A 21,213-nucleotide genomic window follows, 5' to 3' on the forward strand; every position below is an offset into this window, starting at 1 on the left:
CATATTCCATTAAAAAAACAGACGTTTGCAGCGAGAATAGTCGTTTACCACATTAACAATGTATAGGGTGTATTTCTGATTCATTTAATGTTATATTCTTATTTGAAAAAAAAATGCTCATCCTTCAAAAATAAGAACATTTCTAAGTGACCCCAAACTTTTGAACGGTAGTGAGTGTACGTCAGATGACGAGCGTCTGTCGAAAAACAATCTCCATGATATGATGATATGTAAGAGAGCGGATGGTGGTGGTGGTGGTGGTGGTGGTGGGGGGGGGGGGATTTCGGAAGTGAAAGTCTATTCTAAAAGTGCCGTGCCGACACAGGTACAGAAATAGTTCTCATCAGAGCTAAAACAGGCACAGACAGACTATACTACCCAGTCTGTCTCAGTCGTACGTCTGTCTGTCTGTCTGTCTGTCTGTCTGTCTGACTGATGGTCTATCCTTGCATACAGCCCAGCTGCCAGGGCCAGAAGAAGGCATCGCTCTGGACTGAGTGGCGCCGGCGGGAGCAGGAGGAGCCATGTATAGGAGTTTTCCCTTTATCCTTATGGAAAAGATGGCTTTGTGGATATAATTCACAGTTAACAACTTATGAAAATAACTCTCCTGACTATTGATGATTTGGTATTAATGTATAAGCCCAGTTTAGACTCAAGATTTGGGATTGTGTCCCCTTTGATTCCCAAAGAGGGGCAAAGGGAGTAGTGTAATGTGCAGATCCTAGCACCTGCTGTTTTTTAAACTATCTCACTAATGTCATATTTAATAATTCTAGTCCTGCGATGGACTGGCGAGCGATCTGAGGTGCACCTGACCTTTCACCCCCTGGGATTGGGTAGACAAAAAAAAACCCCCCACTGTAAATATACATAAGGCTCAACAGAGATAAAGTAACAGGTGTGTAGAAAGACTGTGGATATTTAAATAGTTGTACTTGTTAAATATGTACCGTATTTAAATTAAACTGATATTACGCTGAAGATAGCGACCTATAATAAGGAAAACATAAAGGGGCGGAGTCAAACGTGGCCTTATAGACAACAAACAAAAAACGGGCGGGGTGAATAAAGAGACGATGACATCGTTCTCCCACTGAGAAGCTGCTTTGACACAGAATGTCTGGTATTTCACACAGCAACAGGATGCAGTGAAGTGGGGTTATTTTCAACCCTAAAAAATCTCCTCGCCGTCTTATTTAGTGGTGAATAAAACAGAACGTTGTCCTCGTTTTGAATTAGATTTTAAATTTTTTGAAACAGAGACTGCGAAACTGCCAGAAAACACTGTCATTTGTTTGTCATTATATGTTTGTCAGCCCACCAGGAAAGGTTTTATACACAAGTAGCGCGAGTTGATACCGAAAGATACGACTCCCGGAGAGTCGTCGCGCTGCTGTAAATACACCTACACACACACACATATAACTCAGAAACTTTCCTTAGAATATGAGAAACGGAGGGAGAAAAAAAAAAATGCCATAATGACGACAGATATACAGTTTATAGCCTGGTTCTCTGTTGCCAAACTAAACACCAGACCTGCATCTTCAAGAGGTTATTTCAAAAGCAGAGACGTCAGAAACCAACATGACAGTTTCCAGGTAAAGAATGATGCGCACGACTAAATATAAACAACAGAGAACAACCTTCAAGCCCTACGGGGAGGGCGAGGAAGGTTTTTTCTCAAAGGGAGGGGTTAGAAGTCAAGCCAAACACACACACACACACACACACACACACACACTCTCTGATACAAAGCTTCTGAACTTAGCCCTGCAAAGAAGAGAGGTTTAGACTCACTATGTATAGTGTCTGTGAGCGTGTATGTGCATGTGCATGTGCGCATACGAGTAATAGTAACTATGTAAGGGAGGGAAGGAAGGACGGGGAGGTGCGACGCTCTACACTCGACGGAGATGACATGCGTCGCTTTAAGTTGAGCACATATTTATAATTAGCAGCGCAGTGGATGTGGATGTGGATGTGGAGCAGGCACGGCTGCCATACATATACGCAACATAAATACACACACGCTTAGGCTCGGTGAAACACGATGACACTAGCATACAGTACATATATATATATATATATATATATATATATATATATATATATATATATATATATATATATATATATATATATATATATATATATATATATATATATATATATATATATATATATATATATATATATATATATATATGTGTGTGTGTGTGTGAAGACTCCTCTGTTGCTAATATAAGAAAGGCTAAACAATCATGTGACTGTGAATAGAAGAAGTATTTTGATGGGTCTGTAATGTCAAAATACTTTCCTGGGAAAGTTCCTTTTTTTTTTTGAAAAGAAGGTGATTGTGCACATCAATCAAATTCATTATAATTAAACTGAATTAACTCTTTGTGCTCACAGGTGCACCCATGGTAATTTGCCGTGGGAATAATACTCAACAACTCCTTATATGGACATCCTGGGGGTGTTTACTGTTTATAGGTCACATATTCAGGCTTTAAAAAAATGCCTTTTTTTCCTGTTTTCTTATGTGTTGTTGAGTTAAAGTTATGATTCAATATACATCACATTTTTAGTAGAAAGATAGGTTTTTTCTTTAGATTTCACAAATTCAATTCAAATTTCCATGCAAAGAATTCAGGATTGATGTTAAAATTATCCTAGAAGAGCCCAACTTCATTTACAGAGAAACAGAACAGGATTTGGAGAACTAGTGTTTTTTTTTGATAATTTAGTTCATAAATGTTGAGACAAATGAATAAGAGTGAATCTAGTAAACCATATCCTGACGTCTCAGGCTCAAAGGGAATTATTTTACCAGGATAGACCAAACGCAAATCATGTCTGAGGTGACATCTTTATAATAATTTAATGAAACAATCATAAAAATATATCACTTGAGAAAAAAAAAAAAACAGTCGATGAACTTATAAGTCAATGAGGGTTGACTACAGTTCACCGTGAAAGATCATAAAAAAAAAAAAGAGGTGGGACTTTGATATGAACACAAAACTAAAGTGTTTTGACAACATAGCAACACGAAAACGTATGTGTCACTTCATGGCGAAATAAAAGGAAATGAACAACCTAAATCATCAGGGATGAACGGTCAGTCATTTTCAATTTCAAATTTCATATTATGCAAACATGTGGAAATCTTCTCCCTCCCTCCCTCCCTCCCTCCCTCCGAGGCGGGTGTGCAGTGTGCTAATGAAAAGGCAGGTTTAATATGTTTTGCTCAAGTCCATCTGGTAATAATTGCAGCATGTAGCAACTGTAGCCGTGTTTGGATAAAGCTCTGACATGCTTGGGCCCCTCTGACGCTCCGGGAGTCGTCGTGTGTGTCTGTGTGTGTGTGTGTGTGTGTGTGTGTGTGTGAGACAAAGACCATGTGACTGACGAGAGAGAGGGGAGAGACTTGCGTTCACTGTGTGCGTACATGCTCCCACTTGTACATTTTCCAAGCTGTTGGGTCATAGACCAACGAAAGTAAATCAACTTTATCATCCGTGCGCTGCTTTTTTACGTAGGGAAACGCAGAGCAGAGCGGGTGGGGGGGGGGCAGAGCGAGGAAGGTTGGGTAACCTCTGCTCCTTCGGGGCAGTAGCATGACTCAAGGTGATGATTAGTGGCATCTGATGATAGAGGGGAAAAGCACAAGCCAAAGGCACATCTGTGCAAACACAGGTGTCTATATTTTACTGGTGTGATGGACTCACGCCAGACGAGACGAGAGCAATGTCAGCGCCTAATATTTTAGTTTACGTCCAGAATCAAGTCATCAGTTAAAGGGGCCATATTATGCGAAATCAGCTTTTTAATCATTTAAAATCCTTTTATTTGGGACTCTGGAGGTCCTATCAGTCGACAAAGTGTGAAAAAAGATGACTCGCTCGTGTTTTTGTGGTCCTCCTCAGTCTAAGTACAGGAGATAAAACACGCGATTGTTGACTTTTGCGCTCACTGGGACGTCACAATGCGCTAGATTCCTGGAATTGTTGTCTCGCGGAGCTCCGCTTTGTCCGTAAAACACGTGAGAGTGCTGGCGAGGGCAACGGTGTCCGAAAAACCGGAAGTCCGCAAAAAGTTCTACTCTTGGCTCCACAGTGCAGCACAGAGTTCTTCACAAACTTCCAGCCTCAGAGGATTTATCTGTCCAGTGGATACATGTTATATATGACGACAATGTGCCTGCTAGAGCCTGCAAATGATCACTTTTCCAGATGCTAACTGCTGTTAGCTCCCAGTAGCCTCTGTGGCTGATGTCATTTCCTGTAGGTGGACCTTTAAGGTGGACCTAAAGAGATACTACTAAACCGAGCGTTCTGAACAGGGCTGTTTTGGCAGGGTGATTGAACTGCTGTGGTGCTTCATCCTTATGGTATTTTGACCAAAGCGTGTCACAGACATGTTCATTAGGACACCAGGGAACTAGTTTAACTTGGAGAAATAGGGTATAATATGCTATATATGGTATATAAAGCTTGTGAAGCACTCCTTTCAAATGTTTGATTCTTCCATCTTTAAATGGGACTTGACCAAGACAATGAGTCACGATAAGTCGCCCTAAAGATTTCCCTAATCATCAGTCAGTATCAGACTCAAAGGAGTCCCACAACTCTCAATTTCCAAGAAAGCTCCATATTATCGAGGTAACTTTACAATGACACACAAAACGTGAGAGGATGATGTTATAAAAGCACAGGTTACACCCTCCATTAGTATCGTTCTATCAATATATCCTCATTATAAGCTCTCAGCATGTTTAGTAACTCTGTACTAAAACACTATGGGACGACATCATATCCAGCGTGGGTTGATTTCTCCCACGTTTCCCCTTCAAAGGAGCCGTCACTGTATTCAAACGAAATTCTAGTCACAAGATTGGACCAAAAAAAAGGAGAGAATGACAAGTGACACTTTCTTCTCCCTCCAAGTTCAACGCGCGCACACGTCGCTTATCTTGTGACTTACTGGCTGTGCCAGCGTGAGTAGGTGGGGAAGGGAGGGAAAGCGCAAACTCTGCAGAAAGACCCTTTGTGCTGAGAGGGTCACACATCCTCTGTTTGGACCGTTTTACAGTCAGGAAGATTAATGGGAAACGCCAACACGCACACACACACAGCGTCACTTACTGTAAGTGACCACAGGGACTGGGGCTCCTTAAATAATATGCACGATCAAATGTAGTTTCCTCTGAAAAACATCTGACGGAGTTGATTCAGTTCCATAAGATGGCTTTTCTTTGTTTTTGTATCCGAGATACTTAAAAGCAATAAGACGCAAGTATTCTGTAGGATAAAAACCTGACTTATTGTCATTTAATGTATGAAAATGAACCACAAATAATAATTTACCTTTAAGAAATCTGAAAATGATGTAACAATATAATGTAGCAATACCTTGACCACAAAGTTCATACTACATATGATTACAGGACTGGAGAAAAACATTTGTAGTGAAGCTTCGTATTGGATTTTCATGTTGGTATATGCCTTAAATTCTGGAAAATATCCTCCATATCCGGTGTTCCCTGCTATCTTGCGTAATATGGATTAGTCTAACCCTTATGTGCCTGCATGGATGAACATAAAGTAATTTATATCATGTAACATTATTATGCCAAGCCAATGACAGTGGGTGGGCATCATAGGGAGAGGTTCAGCATCCTGTACAGACGATCATTTCCTTTCAGGCTGCATGTGTGTGTGTGTTTGTGTGTGTGTGTGTGTGTGTGTGTGTGTGTGTGTGTGTGTGTGTGCTCTTGTACTTGCGGCATACTGAGGACCAGTGAGGGTTTTTAACCAACAAAGTGAGGTCATTTTTACAGAGTGAGAACATTTTGGACAGTCCTCACTTTGTTTTCATTGAAATCACTTCCTTAGGTTGCTATCATGCTAACATGCTATACTCAATTTGTCCAAAAAAACAAAAACAATTTTGGACCAAAAAATTTGGGTAAAATTTTGGACCAAATTGTTTTTGTCAAATTTTGGACCAAATTTTTTTGGTCAAATTTTGGACCAATTTTTTTTGTCAAATTTTGGACCAATTTTTTTTTTCAAATTTTGGGTCTAAATTTCCTTTTTTTTTTTTTTTTTTTTTAAATTTTGGATGACATTGTATAGTCGGACGTTTCTGTCAAATTTTGGACCAAAAATATTTGTTCAAATTTTTTTTTTCATTTTGGTCGACATAGTATAAGTATGATGTTTTTGTAAAAATTTTGACCAAAAATTAAAAAAAAAAATCGAAACAGTTTTCCAGCACTTTTTGCTCCACCTGGGGCTCCACCTGCAGACATTTTATGGTACTGCAACCAGTAGTTCTATATAGATGTCATTCATGAAGTAGATATTTGTAATTGTGTTGATTTATAAAGTGGAAATGCTGGTCCTCAGTATGCAGCAAGTACAAGACTGTGTGTGTGTGTGTGTGTGTGCATGGGAGGGCACATGCACCTGTGTGTGCAGCCCTTTACAGATGAGATAAAAAGTGAAGGCTGGTCAGTCAAACACCTTAAGTGCATCTGTGTTACAACTCATCATGACACAGATAAGTGAACATAAGGGAACATTATCATACCAAAGAGTAGAAGAAAGAGGAAAAACTAAAGTCCAAATGCAGATAAGGACATTCATATTTAGGAATCACTGTAACAATGTTCTTATGAGGCTAAAAAAATACAGCGTGTTGCATCCTAAAAACAACAAGGCTTCAGATAATAATACCAAAGTCATACTACATTTTCCACTCTGCTTTGCTCTAGCTTCACAAAGACCCAATTCACAGTGTATTGCGTACATGTAACACTCAAGTACACACAAACATACACACACACACACACACACACACCCCTACACACACGTGCGCATGCAAAGTCAATTTTTTTTTTTTTACCAAACTTGAACTCCCCCCAAACCCGGCAGTGACCGCATAAAAAGTAGTTCTCAGGTTACAAACTTGCCCAAAATAGGCCATAAGTACATGGTACTGCTATCTGGTGACGTAGATTATAGTTTAGAATGGTTACACACACACACGCACACACTTGCATGACCAAAAACACACAGATACACATGGCCTGTAATGAATTCAGTACGACAAAAAAAAAAAAAAAAGAAAGACGACATTTTAAAAATAAAATTACTATGAAAATAAGTCATTCATGTCAACTGACATCCTGAGGATTTTGTAGTAAATGACCGATGAAATGAGTTGCAGTATTTCCTGATCAGTCATAAGGTTTTCCACCTATTATTGTGTACGTCTAACTTCTAAATAAAGGATACGTAAAAGAAAGATATTGTTACCGACAACAAAAGAACTCTGAAAGTCTTCCCGTTACACAATTTAGGTCAAACGAAACAAAAGCAGCAAGTCACCAGAAAGCGATCATCGTACAATGATGACTCATAGCCGTACACAACCCCAATATATTCACATAAAGGTATCCAACAAGGGCTCTTCAGACCTGTAATTTTTACTTTTGAGAATTATCATTATTCCAGGCCAGTGCCACTTAAAATATGGGTCAAGACCCACAATGAACCGCAAGCCCGTTTCTAGTGGGAACTCATAAAATAAGTAATAACATGCTTTCACAAGCAAGGGAATAACGTTGGAGGGATGTCCTCCAAGAGTAGCTTTAAGAATAGCTTGTGTGTGTGCAGGAAGCAGGCGCTAAGACTTCTGGCGCTGGTGGGCTGAGCAATCAAAACAATCTCTCCATCTTCTGATTGAGTAGAAACGGGACCTACGTCAAACTCTGAAAACACACTTCATTAGTGCGAAGGGGGGCCGAATAACCAACTCAACCCTCCTCGCATATTCACATCTCCCATGATTACCCACGGCCAAATCCTGCACTGCCCAGACTGGATTTCATATCCAGGTGAAGAGAGAGTTGGACGAAAACCTCGCCCAGGGTGAAGCTGTTTGGGATTGGCTCCCATTGCTTAAAGCCTGGCCAGTTATGTTAAGCACTCCAGCACCTTTTCAACACAATGTTATTCCTCCGCAGATATATTGTGCCGTGTCTTGTTCAAGGGGTTTATGAAGAAGATTTGTTATCGTCCCAGATAAATACAAGCCGACAACAGCAACCGCTCATAATGAAGGTCGCAGTCGGGACGGTCTGACCCTAGAATACCCTTCAGCGAGGGGTGTCGGCTTTATTAAAACCTCTGGAGTTTCCATATCAGACACATAGTACTCAAGTAACTTCAACGAGGGTAAGCGGGAGGACATGGAAGTGGACGCCAACAAGTACGGTGGAATGGATCGACATCATCAAGGCGCCCCCAGGGAACACTTTCTGGCCACCATCTACACGTTGAACTTCGTGGACTGTCATTTTGGAGATGTACTCAAAAGACACGGCCATTGTAGAGGTAAAGGCCGCACCAGTAGGAGCGAACCAGGTAGTTACAGTAGCGTTCAAAAGTTTGGGGTCACCTATACAATTTTTCTAAGTTTTGCACAAGGGTTTTTCGAGGGTTTTCTAATCATCCAATAGCCTTCTTACGCGATTAGCAAACACAATGTACCATTAGAAGACTGGAAATGGGCCTCTATACACCTATGTACATATTCCATTAAAACCAGACGTTTGCAGCTAGAATAGTCGTTTACCACATCAACAATGTATAGAGTGTATTTCTGATTCATTTAATGTTATATTCATTAAAAAAAAGTGCTTTTTCTTCAAAAATAAGGACATTTCTGAGTGACCGCAAACTTTAGAACGGTAGTGTACACCAAGTACTCGGGCAACCATCAAGAAGGGCCAAAGCTCTACTTCCTGAGAAGACTCAAGTCGACAGGTTTGAATACGAGTCTGTTAATAAAACCATGAAGACAGCTGGATGCGTCATCAGAACCAAGCTGGACTCACTTAAAGACAATAAAGTAGTAGACAAAAAAAAGTCTTGGGAAACTGCTGGGGGTCTTCAGGCAACGCAACATCAGGACCACATCAATCTGTTAATCTTTTCCAACACTCTGAGAGAGTGAGGAGGACTGATAGCAGAAGACAACAAGACGAGAAACGAGAGGCCATAAGAGAGTAGAACATGTAGAAGGACAGAAAACCCTGACATTTCCCCCCCCTTCGATCTTCCATTTTCATTCTCTCCATCATCATTCTCTTATCTACACTCCCCCCTTTTTCCCTCTCTCGCTTCCATGCTTTTCTTCTCTCCCCTCCTCCATCTGTGTGTTATGAGTAGTATTTGGGGAGAAAGTACGTGGGATTTTCCCACAGCTCTGCTCTGCGAGGACCAGAAAAACCAACCCCCACCACCCACACACTCATTTTCTGACTGGCCCCTCCCCTCTCTCTCTCCCCCTGTCTCATGTCAGAGGGGAGGCTTGAGGAAAACCACTCATACTCCTCCGCTAAGTATTTTGGTGGAAATTTATGCCACGCTCGTTCCATTGACATCAACTATGAGGCGCTATGGCAACACAATAATCACAGGAAGGTTTTACAGGACCAAAATATCTCCGTCTTTGAATTAAAAGCTGTTCATTTCCAACCCGAAACAATTAGAGAACCGCTATTCAGACAGTACAGAGTCATTTTTATCACTTTTTAAAATGTGCTATTGAAAGACATTTGTATTGGATTGGACTTCATGGGCTCAAATATGTTACTTAGTTCCTGAAGGATCACAGTAAAGTATGTGTACACTCTTAGAAATAAAAGTGCTAAGTAGAACCATATAAGGTTCTTCAGCTTGTCCTCATAGGAGAACCCTTTTTGGCTCCCAAAAGGGTGTCAGGTAGAACCTTTATAGAAAGGTTGAAACCCTTTTGGAGGGTTCCACCAAGAACCCCTTTTAAATCCCATTATTCAGGAAAGGGGTTTTCAAGGGTTCTCTGGATCAAAATGGTTCTTACTGGAACCATTAGTGTTACCAAGAACCCTCGGAAAACCCTTTCTTCGGGAAAGGGTTTTTCAGAAGCAAATGGTTCCAGGTAGAACCTCAGCCCTTGTCGAAGGACCCTTTTGGAACCAAGAGCTGGTTTTGGGATATCAGAACTAGTTCTAGTCCTTCCAAATGGCCTCACAGGACTGTATTAAGAAATGTTTTCATTCAAATGTAGAATATATTTGAACAGAACTTGGAAAATTCAAATAAATGCAGGTTTCCATCCACTACTATAACGATTTAGGAGTTTGAGACGATGCAATTAATGGAGCGTTTCAAAAGTCAAAGTTTGCTCGATTTCCCAGCACATTGTCCTCTTGTTTCCCATATATATAACACACGTGTTGATACAGAGAACCTGCGTCTCTTAGCGCAGCGTGTCGCTACTCGTCCGCGCAGGTGTAACACGTGGTGGGTGGAATTTACCTCTGCTGCCTGCGTCTCCTGGTGCAAGAGCGTTAGTCCAGTCAGGTCTTCCAGGAAAGAGTGGGACGAATTAAAAACCTTGGACAGGAAGTTGAAACCTTCTCTTTCAAAGTGTTCCAGAACCTGAAAAACAACAAAAAAAAAACAAGGAAATGGTTATTTTTAACAGGAGATGTTAAGTCCACTGTTTGGACAAGATAACAAAAACCTTTTTCTGACTGAAATATATAAACTCCATTATGCCAATCCTCTTAATTCAAGGTGCATATATCAGAATGTGGAGCCTGTGCTTCAGAAATATGCTTTTTTTTTAAGGTCAAAGCTCCAACAGTAGGCCAGCATGGCCATTGCTTTTGTAAGGATTTTCAGGGTTTGGCAGAGAGTAATGACAAAAACATGTATGTAATGCAAGGGCACCTGCCTGTAAAGACATTTGTACATTTTATTTTACATAACGTGTTATTGCAAGAGAGGGGACGCTATATTTTGAAGCTTTTTCAATTCACTGCCCTACAAAACATAAGTATTTCATCAGGGTAAAAAAAAAAAAATCACATGCTCCTGTTTGAGTCTACTCGTGCTAATAAATCACCAAGATAAATATAATATTCCCGTACATAAAAAGAGGGATTAAAAAAAAAGAAAAAGAAAAGAGAGGATAAAATAAAAATCCACCTTTGTTGCTCTGGCCTTCAGCAGCAACTCTGCAAAACCACAACTCAACACCTCTGCAATCTTGCCCGGGTATTTACTTTGATCTCCTTCCAGGGCTAAATTCAAACAGCCACAATTTCTTTCCAAAACACACAAAAAGACACACACACACACACACACAGACACACACAGATCCTCTGCCCTCTTGACTACCTTCCAAAAAAAAATCGGCCAAGCCTTTCATGGATGCCCACAGACCCTCCTCTGCAGGTGTAAGATTACCTCTAACCTTAGACGTCAACGCGCCGCCGCCGCTGCCGCTCCAGTGTGTTCGCAGACTGACCTGGCGTCTCGCGTTGGAGCCACAGACGCAGCACACATAATACACACCGTCCCTGTTTCATCCTTTCAACCTCATGTTTCTGTCCCTCTTTCCTTCCACTTTTATTCCTCTCAATTCTCCACTTCCACCTCATCCGTTACGCGACACGACAACAACGGTGAAAAAATAACCTCCACTTCGCTTTTGCTTGAAATGTAGCCGCCGCGTTTCTCGTGGCACAAAACATAATGACTGCGATGACGGCCTTGTGATGAGATTATAAAAGTGACACACAGACACACAATTACACTCACATGAAACACACATCATGCACTGGCTAGAAACTGAACACTACACTACCGTTCAAAAGTTTGGGCTCACTTAGAAATGTCCTTGTTTTTGAAAGAAAAACACTTTTTTTTTCAATGAATATAACATTAAATGAATCAGAAATACACTCTGTACATTGTTAATGTGGTAAATGACTATTCTAGCTGCAAACGTCTGGTTTTTAATGGAATATGTACATAGATGTATAGAGGCCCATTTCCAGTGTTCTATTGGTACATTGTGTTTGCTAATCGCGTTAGAAGGCTATTGGATGATTAGAAAACCCTTGAAAACCCTTGTGTCATTATAATTATCATTATTTCTAATCTTGTCAATGTCTTGACTATATTTTCTATTGATTTTGCAACTCTTTTGATGAATAAAAGTGTGACTTTTAATGGAAAACCTGGGAAAATTGTATAGGGGACCCCAAACTTTTGAACAATAGTGCAAGTCCATAGAGAAAACTGAAAACTGCAGAGCTACTGGTCGACTGCCGCCTCATTCGTTTAGAGCGCGCGTCACTTAATTAAAGGTGCATTATGTAATAAATCTAAAGCTACTGGCCATAAAATCCTCCTAATATGTCACAGAGACTCAGGAATAATGTTCATATAACAAACTGAACTCACTAACAACAACAGTACAGCCAAAATATTTTGCATTAAAAAAAATATTTTGCAAACTGCAAATCATGTTTATGTTTTGAAATCATGTTATGGCATGTGGCGCCACATACCCTACCGCCGTCTACCAATCGTTGCAGTCAGTAGAGTCTCAGCTGCCGAGCAACCACGGGTTGCCAGTTACGTCAGAAAACGAAACCCTTAAAGACCTCGGTATTTTGAATTTGAATGTAGTAACCGTTTTTGGCCACATTCTTACATATGGCACCTTTAAATCTGAATTAAATGACTTTAACCACTGTACTCAGTCAAAATAACACATTTGAGCGCATGGAGGGTGGAGGCCACAGTGGAGCAACAACTCCTGCTGGACTTTCTCTGTGAGAGGTTTACGTAAATATCCAAGCAGCAAGAAAGACTGGTGAACACAGTTATTTAAGAGCAGAATTTATTGGATAAGCCTTTTAAATGGCTAAAGTCTTGTATTTCCAGGAAGGTGGATGTCATGACGTGTGTCAGTGCCTCAGACGAACTCATTTCAAGAAATCGTTTATCATATTTGCATATCTGTATTATTATTATTAACATCTATACTGATATGTTGCACCAACCTTGACACAGTTATTAACATCTGTATTCCACATAGTGCATGTACACATCTGTGTACTGTGTACACGCACTTGTCCTAAAGCTTCCTTCCGTATAAAAACCACATTAATGTCGACACCGTAGCGCTACTTCACGGTGGTGATGTTTACTTTTTGAAATTGCGTGTGCCGATTGATACTGTGGAAGTAGCACAAACCACAGGCTGTGTGTAAAAGTCTTATGTGTGTGTGTTTGTGTGTAGTGCCGTCTTTTAACATATCAAACATTCATGTGGGTGGTCCTGGTGGTTAAAAAAAAAAGGGCCTTTGAGTGCAGCTGTAAACACACAAACAGTAGAAACAGATGTAGTGTGTACTGACAACGGTGGTAAGGACGCAAGGGAGACAACAGGTAACACTGTAACACCGGGTAAACGCAATTTTAATTCACACACACCTGTGATAGTTAAGCGACTTAATGGGTTTACAATGATGTGAAGAAGGTGACTCAGTTTTTTAATCACGTATCATCACCGGGCCTTTAAAACAAACTTAGCTCAACGGTGATTCATTCACTAACCTCAACTTCCTTTTGGATTTTTAGAGTAACAGTAAGCTGCAGAGGAAGTATGTGCAGATAAGGTGCTGAGGTTGTGGGGAACATACACATGTACGTGTCAGTATACTGATCATTGTTTCCCACGGCTCAATGTGAGCCCTTTAAGATTTAACTTAAGCGTCTACAACCCCAATAAATGTGATTAATAACAACAAAACAAGCAAATCCTTACATTTATGAAGCTAAATGCTTTGTTTTCATCTTCTCTAATCTCGTTCTCTGTTTATACATATTCTGTCAGTCTAGAAAGAACAATATTGACTGTTCAAAGTGTAGAATTAGTGATATGATAGAATCTGACACAATCACGTTATTTATTTCGCGTAGAGCTGAAACAATTCCTCCAATAATCGATTACTATTTTGATCGATTTGAAGCTTTTTTCATGATTAAAACAAGATTTCTGATTGTTTTAGCTTCTTAAATGTGAATATTTTCTTTGCTCCACGTAACAAAGAAATCATTAAAATCTGAATCATTTTGGTTTTTTGGACAAAACAAGACATTCGATAACATCGAATTAATCGATTACTCGATTAATCAAGAAAATAATCCATAGATTAATCGATTATGAAAGTAATTGTTAGTTGCAGCTATAGTGCTTAGCCATGTGCTAATTTACAAAAAAGGTGCACAACACAACCCTGCAGTCCAGAAACCAGATTTGAATCTTAAACATTGTTCAAAGGGTCAATAGAGCAAAACACACTGTTTTTTTTTTCTATTACATATGTATTTTTTTTTCCGCCCCTATAAATAACTTATAAGCATATTTTGCAGTGTTAGTACAAGAGTTGTAGTAAAAAGGTGTCTGGCATGGTTTTAGACAATGCCACGTCAGCTGTGATTTACTCTCTGGCATGTAGCGATACTGGCGTGCAGCCCTAAAAAAACGAGTTAGGAAACACACACACACACACACACACACACACACACACACACACACACACACACGGCACACATGCAGAGTGAAAAGCCCCGGCTCGACAGGAACTGCTCCATCCCAGACAGGGGCTGAATTGTTTTGTTTCCATAGTGACCTGGCAGCACACAGCTGACTGCAGCAGGAGTACACACAGACAGAAACGCGCGCACACACACACACACACGCGCGCGCGCACAGAAGACAAAGACAGGCACTCACACGCATTACAGTGGACAGACTAATAGCTGGACGGAGGGACATAGAAAGGGAGGAGCAAATGTAATGTGGAAGGGAGAGGAGAAGGTAAGACAGAGAAGAGGGAGAAGTGAAATCGGAGAAGGCTGGTGAAGACGAAAAAAAGAGTGAAAAGGCAGATAAGCAAAGAAACTCAATTGAAACATATTCATTATTATCGCTACATGACCCATAACCCACCACTGCCTAATAAGCAAAGCATAGTTTCTCCCCAAGTTCTGACGTGTGATGCATCGTTCTTCACTGTACAGGCTTTTAGTTCATATCAAACCCTGGTGCAGAGCGAATAATCTCATCAGTCACACACACACACACACACACACTCACGCACAGGCAGAAATATGACACCTTGAGCTGGGGTGGAACTTTTTTCAGAAGCAGCGTAGGTGGAGAAAACTTAGAACATTTTAGGAGGACAGGCGAGCAGCAGCAGCAGCAGCAGCAGCAGCAGCAGCAGCAGCAGCAGCAGCAGCAGCAGCAGCAGCAGCAGCAGCAGCAGCAGCAGGCTCCTTCCCTCCCTCCCTCCCCTCCCCTCCTCCCCCCCCCCCCCTCGTTCTTGCTTGCTTCTTGGTTTCTTGCTCTGTCTGCACATGAAAGTGATAGATCTGGGGCTGTATGACCTCTTTATAAGCACAAAGACTGCATTGAGATCAGGGGAGAGAGAGAGAGAGTGAGTGGTGAAACAGCACCCCCCCACCCCCCCCTTCACACACACACACACACACACACACCACCACCACCCTGAAGCCTTCAGTTGCTTTTTTACTTTCCCCTCTTCTTTAAATTGTGGTTTTCTTATTCCCGCGCCCTTGTCTTCCATCGACCTATCACGGCGCTGCTGATGGACGTCAATGTCAGTGCAGTAGAAATAATACAAAGGCAATTTATCTTATCCAACTGGCCCATTTGGGATACATACACCGTTCAACAACCTATCTACACACACACACAAACACTGGAGTAGCTAATTCCACTCATACGTCACTGACATCAATGAGCAACTGTTGCCTGATTGTTACCATATGTTTTTTTTTTTTTTTACAACTTATCTGTGTGTGTGGGTCTGTGTCGAGTATTTCTCGAGGAAGAACATTTCAACACAGCTCCGCTAACTTAACAATGTGAACATGGGGTGAGATGGGAATCCCCCAGATTTCTGCAGAAGGCTATCATTTATTTTTTTGTTGACTATAGTTGACAGAATCTGATTCCTGTCGATCTGCGATTATCTACGTTAGCCTTTCAAACTCGTTCCACTTTACGTTTTACAAAGAGCATCAACATTTATAAAAACACATAAGGGGAACAATTCATTAACAGTTGGTGCCACTTACAGTGGGAGAGCAGGCGGTGCACTTATCGAACGCCAGGCTCGCGGGCAGGACGTTGTCGAACCTCGACAGAAAGCCTCGGATCTGTGGTGAGAAATCAGAAGAGGTGCACTCGAGTCACAAACCACATTCATTTTTTTTTTTCAACTCTGCACATTTTAATTATGTGAAGACAACGAGTCTAACCCCACAAGCTGATGAAAACAAAAGTCAACGAACGAGAGAAATCATTTTGTTCGTTGTTTTTGTTTGTGTCTTTGTGACGGATGCTCTCTAATTTGTGAGGGGAAGTGTTTTTTTGGGAACATGTAATCTTCATAAAACAAATGTAAATGGAACAGTGGCAGAGAAATAACAATAGTTGTTATCTTGTTTTTCCTATATTTAAAAACAATGCAGAGAGCGCCCTCTGGTGCCACAAGGACCAGAAAACCTCCTCTGATAAACACTTGGAGCACACTACACTCTTAGAAATAAGGGTTCCAAAAGTTCTACAAGGGCTGAGGTTCTACCTGGAACCACTTGTTTTTCAAGGTTTATAGGTAACACTAATGGTTCCAGTAAGAACCATTTTGATCCAGAGAACCCTTTAAAACCCCTTTCCTGAATAAAGGGTTTAAAAAGGGTTCTTGGTAACATTAAGGGTTCCTTTTATACCTTTTAAAAAGGTTCCACCTGGAACCAAAAAGGGTTCTCCTATGAGGACAAGCCGAAGAACCTTATACAGTTCTACTTAGCACTTCTATTTTTAAGAGTGTAAAGTCCATCAGTTGGCTATGGTAGATACAACTAAGAACCTGAAGAAAGGGTTCTTGGTAACACTAATGGTTCCAGTAAGAACCATTTTGATCCAGAGAACCCTTTAAAACCCCTTTCCTGAATAAAGGGTTTGGCCAAAAGGGTTCCAGGTGGAACCTTTATAAAAAGGGTTCCACCGACAAGCCGAAGAACCTTATATGGTTCTACTTAGCACTTTTATTTCTAAGAGTGTAGGATGGAAGGTTTCGATCTCCATGAGGTCTACTGGTCCTGACAAGGTCAAGCATCTGTACTCTGTAGGACACTCATAGACATAATACATCCCCTAGCCATAACCCTAAGCCTTGTTCTAAACCCCATTCTAACCCCAAAAACCAGGTCTAAGCCCTCAAAAAGCACAGAGGACCATACAATAATGTCCTCACTCTCCATATTTTGGTCCTCACAAAGAGACACACATGCAAGAACTCACACACATACTCTTTAGCAACACGAGTTCGAAACGCCACTTATTTCCAGTGTATTGCGTCCCCTCTTCCTCCTCTTTTACCAACATCCCTCCGACTGTGACGCACAAGCACAAGAGGATAAAATGACTTCCCGGCTCATTATCTGGCGGCGAAACAGGCTGATATCAAACATTTGAGACCACTTGAATACAAAATGTGCAGCAATTGAAAAGCGGCGGTGAGGTTTCACGGAGATATTTGGGTGCAAATTTCAAAGATATTTTGTCCTCCCCCTAGGTTTTATTTATTCTTCATGCCAAGCCCAGTTAGACTTAGACTAGACTTTAGTAGTATTGTGTTAAGAAAAGTGTGTGACTGATCACGATGAATAATGTGGTTTATCTCATTTAAACTCTTCCGTCCACTACACCAGCACAAAAACCAGTGTCTTGTTCCATTCATTTTTTGATATTTTTATCTCCCTATCTTCTTAGATGCTGCTGAATTCAATTAAAATGCAATATTCAAAGACAAAACAAACATTTGGGACAGAGGAATTGAGAGACTAACTGCAGACGGAGACGGTACAGATGGACATGAGGTGAAAACAGTGAGCGAGTCACACCAGCACATGTTTGTGATAGAGTGAGATGGACGAGTAGTAATTCTGTTTTCAAGGAGAGACTCTAGGTAAGATTTAAGGACTCTAGGTATGATTAGAGGTGAATGAGTACAAAAAAAGTCACCTGCTGATGTTTTACATCCTATGAATATGTTTTAAAAGCACTTAACCCTCAGTTTTGCAGCTTCATTTATACTGAAATCAACTTAAAATGACACAGATACACTGTATTTGTAACATTGGATAGCAATACATCTATGTACAGCTCCAGGATGACATTTCTCACAAATGTTCAGCCTCATATTTAGGTAAATAAAGTACAATAAGTACGTATCGACACAAGATGTCACTGTGACGCCGCGGAAAAAAACTGCGAGCAGCCTCGAACGACCACGGCGCGTGATGAAAGGTGATTGCGGAATAAACGGACACACACTCTCATGCATAATATGTTGTCTGCAATTCTGCGTAGTCATCATTATCTCATTCCCTCACTTTTACTAATTCACACACACACACACACTATTTGCATGCCATTTTCCTCTGGATTATTTGGTCAAAATACCACGAGCAGCAGCAGCAGCGGTGGAGGAGTCGAGCAAATGGCAGAGATTCAAATTCTCGGGGAGGTGATGAATACTGATGATGATGCAAATGGAAGTGGTGAGATAAGTGTGCGCGGACATTAAGTAAGCAAGAGTGCACAGTTTAAACAGCTGCAGTCGCCCTCTATCCAGCAGCAACCACGTCGGTCCAGAATATGCAATCATTATTTCAGTACTGCTTATCATTATTATTATTATTATTATTATTATTATTATTATTATTAATAAAAGCTTTTAAAGCATCCTAAGTAAAATATTAATTCACATTTCTAACTTCCTTGGTAATTATTAGAACATGAGAGCGACATCTCATGCTAAATTATCACACTTGTTTATTGACAGTTTTTTTTTAATTTAATCAACTATAAAGGAGGACTTGGTATTCCACAGACTATGGCTTTAGATTTATGATAATATTACGCAAATACATTCAGACAATGTTCTTCTTATGCTAATAATAACGCACAAACAATTAGAATAATTGTTTCTCATTAAAAACAGAGCCATTAAACTTCTCAGGTTGTGATGAGGACACAAATACATGGATCCTGTCGGTTCACTCAAACAAAGCTATTTTAGTGTGTTGTTTCTATTCAGTGTGCGTCAAACCTTAGTCACAGTCACCAACTTGGACATTGTCACTTGTGGGTTGAAACATAATAATCCAGTCTTTTTTTTTTTGTGAGAGACTCATCCATGAAATCATCTCCCTTCAATTCTTAATTACTGCTCTTATAAGCTATATCCTAAAAAAAACAAATTTTACCTACGGTGAGTACAATTTTACTACGGGCTTGTAACAAGTACTTTAAAACCACGTATATGTAAATCGAGGATTCACATGCTGACAACTCTAATGATAAATTATACTTTAATGATGAACAAAATTATGCAAAACAACAACAGCTAGGCAGCCACCACTGTAACAACTATCACAGAAAACTTTACATGATTATTGTCAAATACAGATATTGTGTACAAAAACATCTGTATTTGTGAATCTCTTGCAATATAGTTTATGGGAAAAATTCATAAACTGGCTAAAAAAACCTTCGTTAAAGCTTCGTAATTGTTGTCGAAGCAACGTCAGTGAAACCACAGTGAGATTTCTATAGCAACTGCATGAGTGGGAGCAAGTATATAAAGTCAAAACGCTTCATTCTCAGATCCCGCTGTACTGACGTTAACACTGCCCGTTATTCAGCCTTCGATTGTCATAACATTGCAATGATGCACGATCGTAAATAGAATTCCGCGTTACTGCAGCGACGCAACACGATCGAGGCAGCGCCAGGTTTTTGCAATGCAGGCTCTTCCCTTAACACATGGAATATAGGATGTGTGTGTGTGTGTGTGTGTGTGTGTGTGTTCCAGAGCTTTATCAGATCTCACCTGATGTGGCACTAGACCCAAAGAAGTGGGAGGTTCATTCATCCTGTCGTCACTACTACTGGCCACTGCGTAGCCTCTGGATGGAGAGATAAAGAGAAAAATATGATTTTTTTTTAGAAAGAAATAATACCATTCTTGCGTATCTTTTTAAATGTATGCAATTAACACTTTAGTTGGACAAAGACCGAAAATGAATTGAACTGATTTCTTTGCATGCTTTTAAATCCAGGCTGAGAGCGCTTGAGACGACATCCTTTACTTGTAACTGTTTTTTTTATATTGGAACTTTGTAACTTTTTCTGCCTCTTGGCCAGGACGCCCTGGAAAAAAAATGTTTTTTAATCTCAATGGGACTTTCCTGTTAAAATAACATACAGAAAAAGACATATAAACACAGTAAATGTCCCCAAATAACAAATGAAACTGCCATAAAAATGAATCCTCATATATATCTTAACCCCATGGTTAGGATCTCAAATTCTCCATGAGAGCAAATGTAAGGGCCTTAAGAAGGAAACGTGACACAAACACAATTTGAATTCAGAAATATTAAGCTTATACAGGATGACATTGAAGTACATTAAAGTGAACTATGACCAACAGGGCTGAATAATGTGTTTAGTGTACTAAGATCATAGCTGCAGTGCGGTTTCTTTAAGTAAAAATAAGCAAGTGAAATTGACTGAAAGTTTATGAGCCACAAATGTAAAGGCAACCCTGAGAAAAAACAAGGGTTTAGACCTGGATTTATGATCAATTTGAGCCACAATATGTTGCATTTGCTTCTCTATGTCAGAACAACCGTAGCAGGACTATAACTACGACGACATAACTGTATTGTTGTTTTAAACATCGACCCACTTACCCCTCACTGTGCTGCAGAATGGACACCATCATCTCAACAGCCAGGGCTCCAGCAATCATGGCGAGGCCTGGTCTGCTGACTGTGCACTGCTGGTCCAGGGTCCGATCCCTGGTCGACTGTTTACACACAAATAAACAAAATAGTAATATTATAATAGCAATGATCTCCTTTATGTTCTATCTCAATTCGTTTTTTTTTGGTTTTGTTAATATATTGGTGTAAAAAAAAAAGAAAAAAAAAAAAGCCTTCCCTTTTCACCTTGTTTTTCCTTTGAAGGAGAGAACAATGAACCATTGAATCTCACATCACACTGCACAAAAGAGCCGGATCAACAGAAAATACTGACGTTTGAACCAGCCGCCAAAAATTGTTTAAAAAAAAGAAAACCACAGAAGTGAAATAATTACAGAAACCTGAACCATGAAAACCTTGTACAAAAACCAGCTCAAATTTAAATCCTCACCTTCATTATAAGAACTAAACAATGACAGTG

The 21,213-nt window shown here is 40.2% G+C and overlaps 1 protein-coding gene across 1 annotated transcript in view; it reads right to left on the bottom strand.

The window, feature by feature from the left end:
• Positions 1–21,213, bottom strand: part of atg7 (ATG7 autophagy related 7 homolog) — a 53,966-nt gene that overhangs the window by 20,388 nt on the left and 12,365 nt on the right. Inside the window, exons 15-18 of the mRNA XM_083892349.1 lie at positions 20,721–20,836; positions 19,856–19,931; positions 16,032–16,112; positions 10,380–10,502 (exon numbers count right to left, since the gene is read on the bottom strand). Coding sequence (XP_083748475.1) covers positions 10,380–10,502; positions 16,032–16,112; positions 19,856–19,931; positions 20,721–20,836 — 396 coding nt within the window. The remainder of the gene's footprint in view (positions 1–10,379; positions 10,503–16,031; positions 16,113–19,855; positions 19,932–20,720; positions 20,837–21,213) is intronic.

Source organism: Microchirus variegatus (assembly GCF_963457635.1).
Source record: "Microchirus variegatus genome assembly, chromosome: 7".
Lineage (NCBI taxonomy): Eukaryota > Metazoa > Chordata > Actinopteri > Pleuronectiformes > Soleidae > Microchirus > Microchirus variegatus.